Raw genomic sequence first — 22,668 nt, 5'->3', positions numbered from 1 at the left:
ATTAAGCACTCTCTCTAGCAGCGACAGGTCTGACCGCGATCTCTGCCATATCTCTGTCAGCGGAGAAGCTAGAATAAATCTCCATTCTCTGAGAGAGCTAGCAAAGGACATAGAGAGATTTGACCCTGCAGTGTCAGAGAATAATATCAAGAGTTATATTCAGGACCTCAGGTATAACCTGCAGTACCTGCCAAACGCCACAGAACAGGAGAAAGTGTTTCTGGTCAGGAAAACTACCAGCAGAGCTGTACATGAGTGGATGGCTAGGCAGATGAAAGAAGTCTGTAATGACTTTGAACAGCTGTGTCAAGCACTTATCCAAGAATACAGTGCGTTTATTGACCCGTCTGCCGCGATAGAAGCCGCCCTTAACATTAAGCACGAGAGAGCAGAGTCCCCTCGCGAATATTACGAGAGACTTAGACGAACTTATTTTGCAGGGCGAAATGATGAGGGTTGCGAAGAGAACACACATTTCAAGGGTTTATTCATTGCGAATCTCCACCCATCAGTCAGAAAGATGATCTTAATGCATACAGATGCACAAACCATGAAAATGTCTGATATTAAGAGATTCGTGCAGAAAGCCTGGGAGTATGATGTCCAAAGTCGCTCTGAGAAAAAAGCTGTTAAAGCGACTGTGTTCGCAGTCAGAGCCAGCAGGGTTAACTCCCTTCTGCTCGAAGGAGCACAGGCTCCTGAGCTGGCTAAGCCCCGTTCCAAAGCAGGCACACAGGACCGCACCCAGCGTCCTAAGTGCCATGAGAACACCGGGGGAGGGAAAGGGCTAGAAAAGGCTGAACAAAAGGATTCAGTAGCCGCCCCCCTGGCCAGGCTTGAACAAGTTTTATTAGGACAGAGACAACCGCTCCCCAAGGCTGCCGGAAGTGTGAATGAGCTGATACTCTCCACTGGAGGAGGCGGAGACCCACCCCCTCTCCCTCCCTCAGTCTATCTGATTTAGCGGAAGGGTTCCTGCCTGGATGAGGTCAGCCACTCCCAAGCGAGTGCTGACTCCACCCCTGAACTCACAGAGAAGGCAGTAAAACACAGAGGAAAAGCAAGAAGCTTTTGCCTCGAGGCTGCCATGGGAGATGTCTTACCCAGTGAGACACTGATTGACACTGAGGTTGAAAGGTGTTTGATGTCACACGGCAAGCTCAAACGGGTTGAAAAGGAAAAGGGCATGCGACTCAGAGTGGAACCTTTGGTGGATCGCCAGAAAGGCAAAGTGTGGAAACAGGTCAAGGCTCCTAAGCCTTCTGTACAGAAGGAAAGGGGGGCCAAGAGGCAGACTGTGCTCACACAGTGCCCACCGAACACAGAAGCCTATGTGAAGATTCCTTCTGTTCCCTCTGGACAAGAAATAAAAATATGTCTTTGTTCCCCGGATATACAGGGAAGACGTGTCCCGGCTGAGGTCCCAACAGCCTCCCTGCCACAGGAGCGGTGCTCCAAGCAGCCGCCTGATCCACCAGGTAAAGCACACACCTTTTACATCCCTAAAGAGGAGCAGATCTCCCCACCTGGCGATGAGAAGGAGCTTTCCCTGTGCACCCTGGCACCCAAGAGAGGTCAGGAACACCACCCTGTAGTGGTGAAAGGGATCCAGATGGCAGGAGAGCAGGTTGGTGATGTAGCCCTCACCCTTAGCCCTGAGAGGTCCTCTATTAGTGAGGATCTGCTTGAGCAGCTGTCACAGGGCCACCGCCAGGTGCCCCTGGTGCAACATTCACAGGTTAGACAGGAGGTCCAGCTGGACGCTGAGACTACTGCGCTGTGGACACACCTGATCCCAGATGCCGATTCCCTCTGCTCTGACCCGGGGAATCTGCAGTCAGGTAACATTATTTCTCACAACTACCAGGTAGTGAGTGAGACTGACCTGATTGTTCCTGCCTCAACGGTAGGGTTGCCAACACACCCAGTCCCCCAGAAGGGACAGGGAATGAAAGCCGAGCCAGTTTTTTTAAAGCCACCAGCTCAGTCTGTCAGTCTGAGTCTGACCAACAGTGGTTCACCCAGACTGGAGCTGGATGGTCAAGTCACCCGCCTGCCAGTGCAGGACATCGCAAAGAGGGGTGTCAGAATCCCTGCCTGCACTGACATGGGCCTGGTGAGTGATAGTAAGTTCAAAGACAGTGAACTAGCTATCCCACTGCTGGGGCAACTCCCTGAACCCCTAGCGAGGGAAGGGGGGAGCGAGCAGGTGTCCTACACCCACGCCCAGCGAACGATTGTAATGCCGATAGAGGGATTCCTCAATCAGGAAGTGTGCAGGGTGGACCTGAACAGTGAGAATGGGGTAACAATCCCAGATCACTCAGGTGCTCCAGATGACCACTCAGCCGAGGGTCAGGCATGCTCCACCGCTGCACCGCCCCCTGCAGGGTTCCTAGAGCACAGGCATGAACAAATCGAAAAAGCAGATGCCCTGGAAAAGAAGGAGCAGCATCAGCCGCTGCGTCAGATCTCCCCAGATTTCCAGGATGGTGGTGCCCAAGATGCCACAGGGCATACTAAGAAAGACACCATGTACACGCTGCGCCAGCTTAGAAAGTCAACAGTCACTCAGAAGGAGATGACTGGGATCAGCCACCCTAAAAGACTTTTGGGAGGACTGATTGCTGCCACCACTGTTGTGCATTTGCAATTTCTGGTAGGTTTGTGTGCTACTGGCACTCTCACCCTGACTGCCCCAAAAAGGCAGGGGTCAGAGATGCCAGAGGGTACTGACAGACTGTATCGACAGCAGCAAAAGTTGGAAAGCTTAGGGAAAACCCTACAGGCAACTTCCTATGCAACAGGGTTAAATCTTATTCCCCAACCAGTGGACATGATTGTTGGTGTTATACAGTGGGTTTATGCTTGTGTGCAACAGGCCAGAATGTTGACACAAGACTTGATAAGGGAGCTTAGTGCCACTGTAGCCAGTCTAGCCATGGCACAATTCCCAACCCACTTGATTCCACTCTTCTCAGTAGAGGAGTATGTGACATTAACCCCATCGCTCATAGCTCACCCAGAAGGCAATCCAAGATTGAATTTGGTTCCAAATCTTGAGATGGGTATGGCTACCAAAGCTATCCATTGGCTGTGTCTAAACGATTCACCAATGAAGGGTGTAAAGCTACTAATGGGCAGAGGGAGGTTAATGAACCCCATGAAGAGCAGGTGGGAAGTAAATGGCTGGTCAGCACACCACATTTAACTGTCACCATGACTTGTGACAGGCATGATACAGCTACCGCAATGCAGCTACCTAATCAAACAGTTCCTGTAAGTTCCCGAGGAGGCCATAGTACAGCATGGTAACTTAACACTGTACGGTCTGGAACCAGACAACATAAGACCAAACTTGAGGTCATGGATGCCTTCAGGTGCCACACTATTGAATTGGATAGAAATCCAAGAAACAGTAAGCCCTGAAGAGGTACAGGTAGTTCGTTTGCTTTAATGGAACAAACCTCCAAACCACCCTAGCAGATACCCAACACAGGTGTTGTGGTTTATCAGGGGGCTGGGAACAGGAACCGTTTTTATTGTAACACTGCTGCCGGGTAGCTGGATCATGACTGACAGTGTACTCTGAGTGATGTACTCTCACATGAAGATGTACGATGTACCACGAATGAGTCAAAGGTAGCATGTCAAAAGAAAGGAAGTGACTTCTCCCCAAATATCTACTACAGAGGTATCAGATATTGACAGTGAACTTCCTGATGTGTAATTTCTAGACTGAGATAATGTCTCCTACCGTGTTTATACATACTCCAGATGTTATTCATCCTGTTTGTATCCAATGCTGGTTCCGGTATGAATTCTCGAGGAGTAATGTGGACATTTAAGATTAATGTTCTAATGACAAGGGACATCACTTAACTCTGTTTTGTTTTGAAGGCAACAATGCCTCGTGACCTTCAAAAAGGGGGGATATGTAGCGGTGAGGCTTATTAATAAGGCAGAATTAAGTGTTTCTGAGCTTTCCCAAGTTAGGCCTCATTTCTCTGTTCATCTCTGTGGTGCAGCCACAGAGAAACTATTCATGCAGGCTGATTTAAGATGTTTTCTTTTGATAAGAAACAGCTCCCAAAGTGGGATGCACTTAGCTAAGCCTGGCTATCATGATCAATGGTCATCCATTGGCGCCTATCTGTCTAGGGAGTGCCAGATGGACATCTGGACTGCATTCCTAAGTGTCAGGAGTAAGTGACTCATATCTCACCTTGATCAACCAATCAGGGACTGGTAGGGCCGAGTAACCCACGTGGGACTCTGATGCCCATGGAACTTTCAGCCAATCAATGAGCTGTTCCTCCAGGTAAAAACTGGCAACACAGAGATTCAGTAAGATTCAGTGGAGAATTCTGTGGACTTTTCTAAAGGAAATTCAAAGGAGAATTCCAGGGCAGGACATTCTCACAGCGCGCCTCCTGACCATCCTGAGACTCAGCCCGGACAACCACGGAACGGCCAGTGTGTCTGAGTGCCAGAACTTTCCTTTGTTCTAAGAGTCTAGAGTGGAGGTTGTAACCAGAGGATCCACCCGAGGTTAGCACCAGCAGCAGGCCTCGTGAACAGGTCGGAACTGTGGACAGCTGAATCACTATTCAGAACTAGCTCTTCATCAGGAACGAACCGGTCCTCTTCCTGACTTGCTGGGACCCACAGTCATCTTTTCTCCTGTGTACAAACTTTGCTAGTTAAAGCCAACACTAACTAGCCGGTCAGTGAGCATCAGCAGCGCACCGTCGCAAGCCGCACAGCACAGCCTGGCACCGAGCCAGAGAGCGCGGATTGGACAGCAACAGCCTGCAACTGTTTCTTTGTGCCCGCAGGAGATCTGAGTCCCCAGAGATTGGATGAGTATTCAACTTCAATGCATTACAGCTCGAGAATTCAATTGTTATCCCAACCAGTTGATATCAATTTAATTCCTAAGAGTTATGTACTTGTTTTGAGTATCTAATGTAGAAGTTATAACCAAGTTCATTTACGAAACGGTCTTAATGAATGATATACTGAACGTATGTCCTCTTGATATATGTAACTCTTTGTAACTGATTGAATATATACCTTTTGTATTCTGATAACCCTCTCGATAAGATCTGTTAGGTTTATATGCATATTCTATGTATTAATAAATGTATCCTCGTGTATTAGTACCTGTGTGTGCGCGTTGTTTGAGTTATGTCGCATGGTTGGATTCTAAAGCCATCAAAAGAATAAATTTTGTGATTTACTGCTACAATTAATAATTGTTCCAGTAAATGCCCAAACCCTACAGAACTGGTGCCTTCAGAGAGCCACTACATTACATTTTGGCTATGGCAACGTTACATATTTGGCGTCCCTGAGCCGGTTTTCTTACATATTTGGCGTCCCTGAAAGGCTATGAAACATTACACCTTTCTTTATGTTCTGTTTTCATTCAGGTAAGGGTCAACTATATACACAATACTGCTGACAGCAGGAAAATTCAAATATTCTTTACTCAGCAGCTTATTAAAAACAGAACCCATGATGTTCAAACCGATTGTTTTACACAGAAGACACAGCTTTGCGTTGTGAATCTCTTTTTCTAATCAAACATTTGTCAGTCTGTCCATGGGGGGACGGGGGACTGATTTTCATTGAAAGGCTTGCCTATTCTAATTTGAAAATGAAAAGGATAAAAAAAGTTGTAAAACAGGTTTATTTACAAGCAATTTGTTCAGTGGGGCAATTTAACAGTATAAAACCCAGCATATTTAGTAAAGACTAATTTGATTCACAATCAGACAAATGCAACATAAATTGATATCTTTGTCTTCTAAGTATCTTAATAAACTTTCAGCATAGCTTTCTCCCCGTTTAGATTTATTTTTCTTGGGATCTTGGGATCAAACGTGGAAAGATTAGATTGTAATTTTTATTTTTTAAATACATTTTATAAAAGTGTAATCTATGCTAAAAAGTTTTACATCACCTGCTATAAAGATACATATTGTAAAACTTTTGGGTTCGGATAGGACAGACACAAGAACTCAGACTTACAAAGTTAAAGCAAGTTAAAGCCTTGATTTTATATATCACCTTTAAAAGTGGAATCTCAAAGCAAAGTAAATACCCAACACTGATTGTACCCAACTTTGAGTTTATAGCTTGTCCAAGGTCATTCATTATTAATACTATTAGTAATATCTTCAGTAAAGACTTTGATGCATAAAATATGTCTGCATAATTAATATATTTATGATAAAGGTGGTAGGTTGTGTACTTTTGTCCAACTAAGCAATTTTGGTTTCATAAAATATACCAACTTATTAATGTATAATGATTAACATGCTGTAATACACAGTTTTAATTTAAAAGTCTAAAGAGTAAAGAACTTAAATTGTTAATTGAATAAAGTTTGTCCCTCAGGAGTGATTGGGATTCGAAACCAGGTGTTTTCTCGTGACAGCTCAAATGCTGTACACGAGAGGTTAAGTTTTATCAGCTCCACCTGGTGGTTTTACAAAGCGATTCCGAATACTATTAACATAATCTAATTTGCATACAGTATGATGCAGTAAGACGTGAAATGAAATGTGTTATGCCGCAGCGTACCCTGCTCGTTTTGAATGGCTGCATCTATAGATACATAGGGCAAGGCCTAGATACATAGCTAGTGGATACACAGATACAAGGCCACACCTTGAGAAATTGATCTTTGAAGACAGGACAAACCAAAAAATTTTCTTGATTTTTTTTCCTGAAGACTTCTGTCTGGTGAGTGAATACATTAAGGAATATACGAAATATGATGGTTTACACGTAATACCCAAGGGATTAGCTTTAATTTAAGACATGAACTACGCTTCTACTCTATAAACTTCCAGAGATATTACAAAATGTTTGAGGGGGCATCATACGAGGTGGAAATTGACTCTTTTTCCAGAGACAATAAAGTGTTACGATTTAAAGTGGATGTGTTGTGATATACAAATAAATTGAATTTAAAGATGCACAGTAGAGAATCAATCATTTCACTAGCGTCTAATGCACCACACATGTTACCTAATGATCATATTTGGCCAGTGAATCACACAACGTAATGTGAGTTGATGTGCATTCTGAGTGGCTGCATCTGTATGCCCTGCAATGAACTGGTGTACTGTCCAGCGTGTATCTTGCCTTGTGCCCATTGTTTGGATAGGATAGGCTCTGGCTCCACTGTCATCCTTTACCGGATAAATTGGTTAGAAAATGGATGAATGGAAGCTCTTGCTGTATAGATGAAAATTTTGCTAATTTCTTTTTTTTTTAAAGCCTGTGGGAAGAGAATTGTCTTTCGGAAGATGGAATGGAAAGTGGTAGGAGGAAATAACTCTGAAGAAGGAGCCTGGCCTTGGATAGTATCTCTTCATTTCAGGGGACGCCATATATGTGGAGGCACTCTCATCAGTGAAGACTGGGTGGTGACTGCAGGTCACTGTGTCTATGGGTAAAGGGCTTAAATATTTGGCCTTTTTGTAAGTAACAGCTAGTAATTGTATGTCACTGTGTCTGTGGCCATTGTGACACTATGGAGCATGATCATCCCTTTAAAGCACAAAACAGGTGTCCACATTGGCTGACATGCCCATCACAGTCTTTTGGGGAACTTTTTCTTGCGGTTTTCCCCCCATCCCAGATGCGCTCTTTTCTGAGACATTATTTTTCTCGGCTCATGGAGTCACCTACATACATGCCTTAGTCCTTTTCATACTTTCTTGAGGTTAATTCAAATTGCTGAGCCTTTCACTGGCAAACACTCAGGCTCAACATATCTCACCTCTGTTTGTCTCTCTCAAATTCCAGTCCCTGTATGAGAGTAGCAGTGGAAGACTCTCAAACTCAGTTGTTCCCACTTGGCAGGACCCACTCTACCACCTTCATTATCTTATCAGCAGGCCAACATGGCAACAATAGAGGTTACTACTCATCATGAGTCTTCCCTGCACCTTGATGTCTGTATCTTAGTTTAGAAGCATCCCTGCTCCTAGATACCAGCTTTCTGCTACCCTTATCTGGAGACTGCTGCTCCCTGATATAAAAAACATTTTTCTTGGAGGCTCCAGCTCCCTGCTGTTACTCTCTTATGCTGGCTACTGGCCCATTTACTCTGTGCTAGTCAGATCTCAGACTTTCAGGTCTACCTTTAGCTATTGATATCTCTTTCCTATGCCACTAAGCTGGGTCTGAGACTCACAACAGTCACCAGAGTCTCAACCTCACACCCAAACACCCTTATTTCTCAACCTCCCAATGACTTATCCTTTTCTCCCAGGCCTGCAGCCAGATAGGCTCTTTCTCCCACCTGATACTTTGTATTTCCAGGGTTAGGGCCCGTCTAGCACACTCTTGTAGTCTGGACTATTCACACAATTCTTCAAAACTTCCAATTCAACTCTCTTGTGTGGTGGGCCTACTGTCTTTACACTAAAACTTACAGACACAACTTCTGGCGCATATTCCCCACGTGCAGACCTGACTGCTTTCTCACATACCTGCTTCACTGGCACACTCATACTGTTGCCACTGCATGCCTTCCACCAGAGTTCAGCAGCTGAATAGACTCTTTTTCTCCACCCAATAATTCATAATGCCAGGGTGATGACCCCTTACCACGCCTACCTTCCGGAACACACACTAACTGATATATGAGACACTGATTTTCACAATACTCACAAAGCAGACCTTTCACCAACAGCCCTTGTTCTCTTACTCCAGAACATGCTGTCTCTTTAAAATCAAAACATTTTCTTCTCGACATTACAGATGTTTATACTTCCCTGTCTCCTCTGACATTGCTGCTGTTACTCTCCCCTTACAGCACAGCATGCTTCACCATGGCCACACTTACTGCCATGCCTATGTCTCAGCATGAGTTAGGTGGACACATTTTACATTCATGCACATCAAACAGGAGAACTAAACTTATATCTTCTCCATCCTGAAACTATCCCAGAACTGACAGACAGGCTGTTTTTCCCCACAAAAAAATATTCAGTCTGTTATTCTAGGGACATACCCAGCTGTATCTTGTAAGTTTACAGACTCCTTCAGCAGTTGTCGCGTAGCAATGCACGCTTCACTAACAAGATCTCTGCCTCCCTGTATTATATCACACCCTGTAGAGCACACTCCTTGTAGAGGGTGTTTTATTCTCCTATTAAACATTTTACTCTCTGAGACCTTATTTTTCAGTTTATATAGTGTCTTTCAGAGGTATTGGGACAGCAAAGTCTAAATTGTTTATTTTGATTTTTAGGAAAGCAATTTATATTTGTGAGAATGAGATTAACTAGATAACATCTGTGAGCTCACCAGACACTTTCTGTAATCATTTTAGATGGTTTGTCAAGTCATTATTCTAGCCACTTTGAATTCATTAAAAATGGCTGTTTTGGGATGTTCTGATTTAATTTTCTCTTCAGTGTGTAAATTGCATGCTCAATTGGATTTAAATCATATTGAGATTGGCCTGCCTAGTCTAAGATTTTTTTCCTTTTTCCCCAAATGAATTATTTGCTTGAATTAGTATTACTGTACAGGATGTTGTATGCCCAATACATATGGAACCATTTTCTTCTACAAAAGTCATTTGTTAATGTGACCTTCAGAATTCATCCTGCTGCTACCATCATTAGTTACATTATAAATTAAGATAAGTCAGTCTTTGACTTTGGTGAAAGTTCATCACTGTTTCAAAACTTTCATGGCTCGTCTTATACTGCCAAGCAAATTCTAATAGACTTTTCTGTTATTGGTGATAATGAAAGGTTTATGTCATGTGACATACCGTAGTCTTTGTAATTATGCTGTTTCAGTTGTCTGTATTCTATGGATTTACAATACTTTATTGCAGCACTCTGGAGGATATTAGTGATATCTCTGACTGTGCTTTAAGGTTTTAATTGAGTGCTCTGGTAATTTTTCAGTCACCAACAGAATATGTTTTTCATCCTGGTTTTGGTCCTGTAATACTTGTGATTTTTTCTCAGCATTTACTAAATTGTTGATCTTGAGATCATAATAGATAATATCTAGATGATATATGGAGGCAGCACTGGCAACTCATACCCCCACAAGGTAGAAAGGCTTTTCCCAGGCCTATAATACTTTAATTTTTTGCAAACGAGCAGTGAGCTAGTCCATTAATCCACATCTGGTACAGAATCTATATTAATCTTCAAGTAACATTATTCTTATCACTTGTTTAACAATGGTGTGCATGACTGGTAACTATACAAATTTGTGTGTATACTGCAAGTTTATAAACTTAATGTCTAATGCTGTGCACTTCAGTGTATTGTTTACTCCATATTACATACTTTACCATATTACCTATCCCTGTTAGCATACTTAATTGTGCATATTAATACATCAAATAAAGAGCTTATTTAAATTCAATGAGAACCTTAATGGTTCGGCTTGACTGTAATGCTTTCTTTGCATCACTTCTTCACAAAACTGATAGTTTTAAAATGAATGAAAAAGAAAGGCATATCCTCTTGTCATTAAAATGCTTACCATTCCAATATACTTTTATATGACATTACAGGAGAAACATCCGTTTCACAGAATGGGAAGCACTGATCGGTCTTCACACACAGTTAAACCTAACTTCTCCAAACACAGTAATCCGCCGGATTGACCGCATTGTGATGAACCCACAATACAACAAGAGAACAAAAGATGGTGACATTGCTATGATGCACCTTGACTTAAGCATCAAACTAACAGGTAATGTCTTTTTGATTCCACATTTGAATTAATACAAAATACATTGATATGTGATTTTTGTCATATGCTGTACTTGATAGCTATTAACAACTATGCTCCATTACACACAGACATTCATACATACAGAAACCTCTCAGACAAGGTAAGCCACCAGAAGCAACTAAGAGATTAGTTGAGAACCTCAACAGAGTTGCTTTGTTTGAATTTCACAATATATTACTGATATACAAACCTAGTAATGAATTTCAGCGAACGTCAGGTTTTTAATAAGGTGTTGATTTAACATATATACTGTATATATATACAGTGCCCTCCAGAATTATTGGCACCCTTGGTAAAGATGAGCAAAAAAGGCTAAGAAAAAATGTCTGTTGTTTATCAGCTTGATCTTACACTGAAAATATGAGAGAAATCTAACCTTTCAGTGAGGTAAAATTATTAAAATTAACATTTTTCTCAAAAACACATGTGTCACAGTTATTGGCACCCCTGCATTTAGTACTTTGTGCACCCTTCCTTTGCCAAGATAACAGCACTGAGTCTTCTCTAAAGGGGTCTGAGACCGTTCCTCCTTACAAAATCTCTCCAGATTCTTCACAGTCCTTGGTCCTCGCTTGTGGACTCTCTTCTTCAGCTCGCCCCACAGGTTTTCAATGTGGTTTAGGTCAGGGGACTGACATGGCTACTGCAAAAGCATGATTCTGTGGTCAGTGAACCATTTCTCTGTGTATTTAGAGATATGCTTTGTATCATTGTCCTGCTGGAAGATCCAACCATGACCAGTCTTAGCTTACTGGCAGAGGCAACCAAATTGTGATCTAAAATCTGCTAGTATTTGATGGAGTCCATGATGCCATGTATCCTAACATATTTCACAGTGGGTATTAGGTTCTTTTTTGCATGACCTTGACTCTTTCTTCTGGCAAGCCTTCCAAATAATTTGTTGGCATGGAGGTGGCGTCTAATTGTAGTTTTGGAGACTTGGTGACCCCAGGATGCAACCAACTCCTGCAATTGTCCAACTGTGATCTTAGGAGAAAGATTTGCCTCTCAAACCATCTTCCTCACTGTGTGTGTGGGCCAAATACACTTGCGTCCTCTTCCAGGCAGGTTCATCAGAGCTCCAGTTATTCGAAACTTCTTAATTATTGCCCTACTAGTAGAGATGGGTATTTTAAGGTGTGAAGCTATTTTTATAGCCATTGTCTGATTTATGAAGGTCAACAACCTTTTGTCTCATTTCATTTTTGTATTCTCTAGTCTGCCCCATGTTGATGGATGACTAAGGGTGTTTGGCCTGCCTGTTACCTCATATTTATGTCCCATTGAAACGGGAAGGCATGGATAGACACTTAAGAGTTCCTAAAGACTCAGGTGTGCTTACAAAAGGTAAAATATGAATCAGATAAGATCACTTTATTAGCCATATACAATTTCTTGCATTAGAAATTTGTCTTTTTTGCATACCCCAGCTTGCTCTCAATGAGACACACAGACAGAGAGAAGCTTGGGGTCAGAGCACAGGGTCAGCCATTGGACAGCACCCCTGGAGCAGTTGGGGTTTAGGGCATTGCCTAGCAGAGTAGAATTCCTCTGCTGAACGTGGGATTTGAACTGGCAATCTTTCAGCCACAGGCTCAGATCCTTAGCCATAGAGCCGCTGCTCCGCAGTGACATAATTGACATAAATGGGAATATATGTCAGTTAGATTTGGTTCATAGGAATTTCTAGGGGTGCCGATAATTGTGACACCTGTGTTTTTGAGAAAAATGATTATTTTTTACCAGCCTTTTTTTTTCTTTCAGTAAGTTTTCCTCACTGAAAGGTTAGGTTTCCCTCATATTTTCAGTGTAAGACCAAGCCGATAAACAACAAAGATTTTTTCATAGCCTTTTTTGCTCATCTTTACCAAGGGTGCCAATAATTTTTTTTTAGGGCACTGGATGTGTGTGCATCTATTACTAGAACGTGTATCATCCCACTGGGCAGATACATGTTGAGCCAGAATTTTAGGATTTTGAATTAATACAGACAAGTGTTAGTTCTATTTTGAGTTGGAAACTGGGTATAAGTACACATTTCATTCTAAAATCTAGAGGTCGATACCTCATACTAAGCATGCTGGTTTATTACAGGGTACCAAAGCAATCCATTCAAATTTAATTTGATTAAAGCTTTATTTTAAATCACAGTGAATTGTTGAGAAGGAATAACTTGTGAAATGAGCTATACAACTACAATGCATATGTCCTTGCAGTCTTCTCACTACAAAAAAAAAGTGGGCAAAAAACTTTTCTGAATTTTACCTGTGTCACTCTGATCTCAGGTTCTTGGTTCATTTCAGTTCAACTATTACATCAGCCATAACAGCAATTCCGGGCTCTCAGACCACTGGCTTTTGTGTGAGCCTTGATAACACCTGTGTTTCAGATGTGTGTAGCAAAATAATTTTTTTAAGGTTTCAGAAATTTCAGAAAACTTTTAACAATGGTATGAATTAGTTTTCTTCCTATTGCACCCTCATGCAACTAAGAAATTTGACCTTTCATATATATTAAACTTGTTTGTGATATCACTATTCTGAACAGCTGTAAAATTAATACACAATTCTGATTAAAAGTCTGCTTTTAAAGTTAACTGAACTCAGCTGAATTCAGGATTTTGCTGGGGGTATATTGTGTAACTGTCTCTTGGTTCTTTGAATATTCTCCCATTTCTGAAAACCTCTTAATGATGTATCCATGCAGATTATATCCAGCCAATATGTCTTCCTGAGAAGGAGCATGAGTTTCCTGCAGGAACAGTGTGTGTGATAGCAGGGTGGGGACGAGAAGAAGAACAAGGTGATTATTGGACTTTTCATTTTAATACACTGCATTCAAAATAATGTAGCATTATTGTGTTTGTTTGGTTGTAAAGATTGCAGTAACATCAGAGAATAGCTTGTGAGACACGAAGCTTGAATTGATCTTGTTGTTTTAAAAAAGACACTGGTCAAGACAACTTTAATGTTCATAAAATGTAAATTAAGACAAAAAATGGTTATATACATTCATATCTCCAGTGATGTATACTTTGAAATCTAATGTTCAGCTTGCCTCACAAACTATGTGGAACATCTTCCCAACAAGTTAATTTGGTTCTATTTCTCTACAGTCCCACAACAGTTAAATCTCTCAGGACAGATGATTATAAAACACATACATATTACATCTATAATAACTGATTAAAATAAAGCATATATACATAGTCATCTCTCACTCGACAAAAATAAAGCAAAAATATAGATGCAGTCACTCAGGAGGTGCATTAGAGGCTCTGCATCATGGTGTAATGTTTCATAGCCATTCAGGGACGCCAAATATGTAAGAAAACCGGCTCAGGGACGTCAAATATGTAATCATAGCCACTCAGGGACGCCATAAATGTAACGTTGCCATAGCCAAAATGTAAATGTAGTGGCTCTCTGAAGGCACCAGTTCTGTAGGGTTTGGGCATTTACTGAGACAATTATTAATTGTAGCAGTAAATCACAAAGTTGATTCTTTTGATGGCTTTAGAATCCAACCATGCAACATAACTCAAACAACGCACACACACAGGTACTAATACACGAGGATACATTCATTAATACATAGAATATGCATATAAACCTAACAGATCTTATCGAGAGGGTTATCAGAATACAAAAGGTATATATTCCGTCAGTTACAAAGAGTTACATATATCAAGAGGACATACGTTCAGTATATCATTCATTAAGACCGTTTCATAAATGAACTTGGATATAACTTCTACATTAGATACTCAAAACAAGTACATAACTCTTAGGAATTAAATTGATATCAACTGGTTGGGATAACAATTGAATTCTCGAGCTGTAATGCATTGAAGTTGAATACTCATCCAATCTCTGGGGATTCAGATCTCCTGCGGGCACAAAGAAACAGTTGCAGGCTGTTGCTGTCCAATCCGCGCTCTCTGGCTCCGTGCCAGGCTGTGCTGTGCGGCTTGCGACGGTGCGCTGCAGATGCTGCTGACCGGCTAGTTAGTGTTGGCTTTAACTAGCAAAGTTTGTGCACAGGAGAAAAGATGACTGTGGGTCCCAGCAAGTCAGGAAGAGGACCGGTTCGTTCCTGGTGAAGAGCTAGTTCTAAATAGTGATTCAGCTGTCCACAGTTCCGACCTGTTCACAAGGCCTGCTGCTGGTGCTAACCTTGGGTGGATCCTCTGGTTATTCTCTGGCAACCTCCGCTCTAGACTCTTAGAACAAAGGAAAGTTCTGGCACTCGGACACACTGGCCGTTCCGTGGTTGTCCGGGCTGAGTCTCAGGATGGTCAGGAGGCGCACTGCGAGAATGTCCTGCCCTTGGGAGCCTTCTGCTCCTGGGCTGTCCTGACCTGGAATTCTCCTTTGAATTCCCTTTAGAAAAGTCCACAGAATTCTACTGAATCTTACTGAATCTTCCCTGAATCTCTGTGTTGCCTGTTTTTACCTGGAGGAACTTCAGCTTGTTGATTGGCTGAAAGTTCCATGGGCATCAGAGTCCCACGTGGGTTACCCAGCCCTACCAGTCCCTGATTGGTTGATCAAGGTGAGATATGAGTCACTTACTCCTGACACTTAGGAATGCAGATGTCCAACTCGCTATCCCTAGACAGATAGGCACCAATGGATGACCATTGATCATGATAGCCAGGCTTAGCTAAGTGCATCCCCCTTTGGGAGCTGTCCTTATCAAACCTTAAATCAGCCTGCATGAATAGTTTCTCTGTGGCTGCACCACAGAGATGAACAGAGAAATGGGCCTCATTTGGGAAAGCTCAGAAACACTTAATTCTGCTTATTAATAAGCCGCGCCACTACAATGGTGTGGTGTACTTCGGCTGTGTGATTCATTGACCAAAGACGACGATGGTTGATCTTTGTAGGTGGCTCTTGTGGTTTGTTAGATGTAAAACAATTGCTTATTTTAATCTGTTTCCCTACTTCTTTAAATATTAATATGGATATATGTAACTAAAGGGATATTTTGGTAGCTGAAAATAAAAATAATGGGAGTATAATGTCTCTGAAGATCATAAACAATATTAATTTAGGAATATAAATATATTATACATATTGTATTGGAGTAGTAGTGGTAGCTAAAAATAAAGTATTCCACCTTCTTCATAAACATTTTCTGTATCAAAGTCCTTAACTCTTTCACTTACTGTGGTTATTTTGGAAAAGTTTTGACATGCTTGTTCTCATTATATAAAGATTAATACAATACTATTCATACTTTGTATTGTAATTGTTATAAAAAGTTGTACTACTTTTTAAAATACACTTAATAGGGAATATTAATATGGAATAATGGAACTAAAGGAAATTCTGGTAGCTACAAATAAAAATAACTAAAGTATAATAATGTCTCTAAATATCATCAACAATATTAAGTTATTAATAATAAATAATACAAAAATAATATACATATGTAGTAGTATAGTATAGCTAAAAATAAATATATACTGTATATATATGGTACAAAACAGTATTCCACGTTCTTCATTAACAGTTTCTACTTTGATTTCTCGGTCACTTGCTGTGGTTATTTTAGAAAAGTGTATTTGTGCTCTTTTACTTACATGTGTTATAATAGAAAATGAAACACAAATCATTGGCAGCTCAGAGGTAGGAAGTAGGATGCGTTATAATGTAATAGGGTGTTTTTTAACAAAATGTCCCTTGGGCATAATAAAGACTTTCTCTAACAATAATGTAACATGTAAACTATATATACATTTCAGTTTTATTTTATATATCACAGTCAGCCTAATGTCAAAATAATATTAATAATAAAGTAATAACATGAACCTCCAGACCAACAATCTCCAGGATGCTTGGAAAGAGCAAGGGAATTTGAAAAGATGCCCATAAACAGAAATAGCAATTGAGTGTTTTAAGTGTATACATATATATTTAATTTAAAATAAAAAATAAAGACATACTGAATATTTTGAGTATTTTAAATTACAAAATTTAAATTATAAATTTTAGTTTTTTATACATATCTTTTTTGCTGCCTTTTTTTCTTCTTAGTAAGAATATAAAGATCCAGCCATTCAAAATGCGCAGAGTATGCTGTGTCTAAACATGGTAGGCATGGCGCATCATACCTCATTATACCGCTAGGAAATTGAAGTATGATAATATGATAATAGTATCTGGAATCACCAGGTAAAACCTTGTAAAACTGCCAAGTGGAGCTAATAAAGCTTAATGTCTCATGTATAGCATTTGAGCTGTCGCCAGAAAACGCCCAGTTACGAATCCTGGTCACTGCAGAGGAACAATCTTTTTCCAATTAAGAATTTAAGTTGTATACTCTTTAGACTTTTAATAATTTTAAACTGTGTATTACAGTATGTTAATCATTAAACATTAAAAAGTATATTTTATAAAAGCAAGATTGATCAGTTGGACAAAAGTACTCAACTTTCAACCTTCATCATAAATATTTTAATTATTCATAAATATTTTATACATCAATGTCTTTAACTTGGTAACTTAGTGGGTTAAGGTTTTAACGTGTTTGCTCTAACATTATTAAGGTTATATTCTGTACTTTATGAAAACGTTTTATCCCTTTCTAAGAATACATAATAAGAACACCACTTGCTGTTATTGTAAAAAGATAAATGTTGTAGCGATTTAACATCACATGATAGTTATATGAATATGGAATCATGTAACTAAGCAGCTAAAATATCACAGTTGGACATTTTGGAAACATTTCGACATCCATTTCTTTTTAAAAAACTTTTATTGTCCTTGTAGTGGTAATGGACAAAGCACTGCACCCAAAGGTTCAAAGCAAGATCAGAATATTACTTTCGATTTGTTTCTTATATAGTGAATACATAAAAATAGTCTACTATTATAGCTTGTTGTTGGCTTTGGCGTGAATTTGTGTATTTGGATAAATTAAGTGATGGTATTGTGATTAAGGATTTCTTCACGAAGCAAAGGAGGGAAGAAGGGTTATTTTCACAATTGGCACTCCGAGATTCTGACTGATTTAATTCCCCTCATTTAGGTGAAATGGATTTAAAAAAATCATGCAGTTGTTATATGTATTGGAAGGCGCTCTGTTTTATTAACAGACACTCTGACTCAAACCTGTGTTGTACAGTGATATAGACGTAGGTAATATCACCCCATTAAAAAATGTGCTTATCGCGCAAATCTTGCTAAACTAGAAATTAGACACAAGAAGAGTATTATCGGACAATATTGTGTGGCTCTGGTGGAATTTCTGTGCAAACTAAAGAGTTATAGAGACACGATGTGTATCGCCTCTTTTTACACTTGTAAGAACATTCCAATGGTAATGCGACATGGAAGATATTATTAATAACCTTTTATATCTGAAGCTGGTAACTCTACTTCACACCTGCTTGTCAAGATCACGGTTTCAAAATAAAAAAAAAACAGTAAAACTTTGATTGGATTAAAATTTCATGATCGTTTCACAAGGATGTGAAACGTGACAATTTGTTACAGTTACCATCGGGAGAAAAAAAAAAATTATTTGTGGCTACTGCAGTGGCTTGCAATGGCTGGATAGTTAACACTTCAAAATTGCTTCATCAGTCTGTCCTTGGGGGGAACGGGGGAAGTCTCCTTGACAGCTGACACTCCTCCTTATGCTTAAGTGAAAAATGTATTGAAATTTGTTGAGAATAAACATATAAAGTTCTCTAAAGCTTTTTAAGTCAAGTACGAGAATTTACGTAGAGAGCTGTGTAAGCATGTGTAGGCAGCAAAAGATCACCTAGAGAGGGAAGAAAACGCTTTCAGATAAAACAATGTTTCAGGTGTGAAGAATACATATCCCCAATTCAATAGCATCCTTAAATTTTCCACGCAACCCCTGCCCCCGCTGTGATTGGAATATACACAAACAAAGCACTGTAAGCTTTACAGTAGATGATCTGGCTTTTGATCTGGCAGTAGAATTCTGGCTTTATGAACTCACACCTGGGATATAAGTTTTAAAAAAAACTGTGCCAGGTACTAGATCTTGTTTATATTAACGTTATATCAGTGGGCAGTGGTGGACAGTTAGTGTACGGTGCACTATTTTGTCAGTGTAGTGTGCTCTCTGAAGGCACCAGTTCTGTAGGGTTTGGGCAATTACGGGGACAATTATTAATTGTAGCAGTAAATCACAAAATGATTCTTTTGATGGCTTTAGAATCCAACCATGCGATATAACTCAAACAGACGCACACACACAGGTACTAATACACGAGGATACATTTATTAATACATAGAATATGCATGTAAACCTAACAGATCTTATCGAGAGGGTTATCAGAATACAAAAGATATATATTCAATCAGTTACAAAGAGTTACATATATCAAGAGGACATACGTTCAGTATATCATTCATTTAGACCGTTTCGTAATTGAACTTGGTTGCAACTTCTACATTAGATACTCAAAACAAGTACATAACTCTTAGGAATTAAATTGATATCAACTGGTTGGGATAACAATTGAATTCTCGAGCTGTAATGCATTGAAGTTGAATACTCATCCAATCTCTAGGGATTCAAATCTCCTGCGGGCTCAAAGAAACAGTTGCAGGCTGTTGCTGTCCAATCCGCGCTCTCTGGCTGCGTGCCAGGCTGTGCTGTACGGCTTGCGACGGTGCGCTGCTAATGCTCACTGGCCGGCTAGTTAGTGTTGGCTTTAACTAGCAAAGTTTGTGCACAGGAGAAAAGATGTCTGTGGGTCCCAGCAAGTCAGGAAGAGGACCGGTTCGTTCCTGATGAAGAGCTAGTTCTGAATAGTGATTCAGCTGTCCACAGTTCTGACCTGTTCACGAGGCCTGCTGCTGGTGCTAACCTCGGGTGGATCCTCTGGTTACTCTCTGGCAACCTCCGCTCTAGACTCTTAGAACAAAGGAAAGTTCTGGCACTCGGACACACTGGCCGTTCCGTGGTTGTCCGGGCTGAGTCTCAGGATGGTCAGGAGGCGCGCTGCGAGAATGTCCTGCCCTTGGGAGCCTTCTGCTCCTGGGCCGTCCTGCCCTGGAATTGTCTCACACCCCTGGAATTCTCCTTTGAATTCCCTTTAGAATTGTCTCAGAAAAAGTATCTCAGGCCCTCTGTGTTGCCTGTTTTTACCTGGAGGAACTTCAGCTCGTTCATTGGCTGAAAGTTCCATGGGCATCAGAGTCCCACGTGGGTTACTCGGCCCTACCAGTCCCTGATTGGTTGATCAATGTGAGATATGAGTCACTTACTCCTGACACTTAGGAATGCAGTCCAGATGTCCATCTGGCACTCCCTAGACAGATAGGCGCCAATGGGTGACCATTGATCATGATAGCCAGGCTTAGCTAAGTGCATCCCCCTTTGGGAGCTGTCCCTTATCAAAAGAAAACATCTTTAAATCAGCCTGCATGAAAAGCTTCTCTGTGGCTGCACCACAGAGATGAAGAAAGAGATGGGGCCTCATTTGGGAAAGCACCGCAACACTTAATTCTGTCTTATTGACAAGCATTGCCGCTACATCAGCAACCTGCTAATCTGCTTAACACCTGTAGAAAACATGATTTTATTTCTGTACCAAATGTGTGTTGCGTTTACAAAATTAGAGTGTTTCAAATGTTTAATTAAAAAGTAAAAAGAACTTACAGCTTACACAAAGACTCAAACTACAGTATGGAAAAACGAGTGGTAAAAAAAACAGGATATGTGATTGCTGGTTGCCTTATATTTATTTTTAAAAATGAAATCAAGAATCAGATACATTGACGTGTTCCTGCCTAACTCAAACATTGCGTGAGTTTAAAAGCTGGAAAAAATAGTTTAGATTCTCTTACAAGCGGCTCTGTTAAGCAGAGTTTTTGTTAACACAAGACTCCCTTTGAATGAGTTTTAATCAACTTTGTCAGTGAAAAAAATGACTGCAGGCTCTTTTCCTTCCCCCAAGGTTTTAAAAACAAAAATTTGCTCTTGATGGGCTAATCCTTCAGTCATTCTCTCTGATGCAGTGCATCAGCTGATCAGGTGACTTAGGTTGACACATTATTTCCCACTGCAGTCTGGGGAATGTAGTTTTGATAAGAACCTCCATCTTGTCTCCATCACTCTCTCACAATTCATTATGCGTGAATGAGTCAAATTAAACATGTTTACAAAGAAAGAGGACTACAGTAATACTACCAGCTGTATAAATACATATATTAAGATCCTTAATTAATATCGTTATTCATTTCTTTAGATACGCGGTTCCATATTATATTCCCTATTAATCAAATTATATTATATTATATTAAAAATAGTATTCCACTTTCTTCATAAACATTTTAAGCATTAAAGTATTTCATTCGGTTACTTTCTGTGGTTATTTTGGAAAAAAATTCTACGTGCTCCTTCTAACTATATTAAGTTAATATACTTTATAAAAAGTTATAATATTTTAACCTTTTCTAAGAATACTTGCGCTCCTTATTGCAGTAAAAAAGCATTCTTTTTAGAATTTGATTAACAGGGAATATCATTATGGAATCACGCATCTAAAGAAATTAATAATGATATTTAAGGATTTAGTTATTTTCATATAGCTCAAATTATTACTGCAGTCCACTTTCTTTGTAAACATCTGCACCAATTTGACTCATTCACCCACGATTACTTGGAAACATTTTTCCTGCCCTTTTCAGTTATAGCTTAAGTTGTCAAGCGATGCAGTGGTGTAATGGCTTTGTCATGTGACTTTTCTTTTAACAAATAAACATTTCTTTGAAAAAATAAAACAATAAATAATTTGGAAACTATTTAGAATTTTTTGGTATTTCTAAATATTCCAAATGTTCGACGTTAAGTGATTTATTAATAACAACTAATAATTTCAAACTGCTTGTATTTTAAAATTGTATTTTGTTCGAGGTATTTGTCATGGTTTTCACAACCTTCAAGTTATTAAACGTCTATGTTTGAGACAGGGTGTTCCAGACCTCTGTTTAATTTCTGAAACTCCTTCTGTATTTCCTGTTTACACAGATAAGAATAAACTACATATGCAAATCATTTCACAGGTGGAAAGATGTTCTGTGCTCAATAGCTCTTTTACCACAGTACGCGTTATGTTACATCTTTAAGTATCAGTTGAAGCATTCTGAAGTCTGTCAAAATCGTAAAACAATTACCAAATAGTATTGGTGAAACTGTTACCTGTCCTGGATAAAACAATAAGAAAATAGGTGGATCTACACTTTTAAAAAACATTCCAATTTTAATGCGATACGGAAGATATCATTAGTAATTAATGACCTTGGATGGTCTGTAAACTGAAGATTTGTAGAGGATACACGTTCAGTCTTTTCTTTCCTGCTTGGAATTAACTTTTACCTACTAGTACATTCCATCGCAGCCACTTTATGTAACATAGCTCTGTACTTTTTACAAAGGCTCGGAGTGTTAAAACCCCACTGTGTAAGGTTATGAAGAATAGATAGTTCTACCAGTTCTGGGGGAAGGGAAGGAATTTTCAGTAGGATGCTCTGTTGTCATTGTTGCTGTTTAACAGAAGGGACCCACCAATCAAATGTCCTGTTTTTTTCTTAAAACTTGTTTTTCCATAATGTAGTTTTAAACAAATATATAACTTAAGAAAATGAAGGTAAAATATAATTTGAAATTAAGACAGGATACACTTTTTTTTCTGTGTCTCTTCCTACTTTCTCTTACCCATTTTGTTTCAGACACAGAATGATTAAAAATGGGAGGGAATGCCAGTCAGCACATTATCATCTTGCACCAGAGGGAAGGGAAACAAGCTGGTAGTACTTGATATAACTTTTATATAAACAAGATCTAGTACCTGGTTTAATTAAAAAAAAACTTTTATGC

At 39.8% G+C, this 22,668-nt stretch overlaps 1 protein-coding gene across 4 annotated transcripts in view; it reads left to right on the top strand.

Annotated features, from left to right (window-relative positions):
* Positions 1–22,668, top strand: part of tmprss15 (transmembrane serine protease 15) — a 299,749-nt gene that overhangs the window by 255,575 nt on the left and 21,506 nt on the right. For all 4 annotated transcript variants that reach the window (XM_088639735.1, XM_088639736.1, XM_088639734.1 and 1 more), the window contains 3 exons: positions 7,294–7,468; positions 10,571–10,752; positions 13,501–13,596. In XM_088639735.1, the coding sequence (XP_088495861.1) occupies positions 7,294–7,468; positions 10,571–10,752; positions 13,501–13,596 (453 nt within the window). The remainder of the gene's footprint in view (positions 1–7,293; positions 7,469–10,570; positions 10,753–13,500; positions 13,597–22,668) is intronic.

The sequence above is a fragment of the Lepisosteus platostomus genome, chromosome 7 (assembly GCF_059453375.1).
Source record: "Lepisosteus platostomus isolate fLepPlt1 chromosome 7, fLepPlt1.hap1, whole genome shotgun sequence".
In the NCBI taxonomy this organism is placed as follows: domain Eukaryota; kingdom Metazoa; phylum Chordata; class Actinopteri; order Semionotiformes; family Lepisosteidae; genus Lepisosteus; species Lepisosteus platostomus.
The sequence above is the reverse complement of the archived record's forward strand: the minus strand, read 5'-3'. Positions and strand labels throughout refer to the sequence as shown.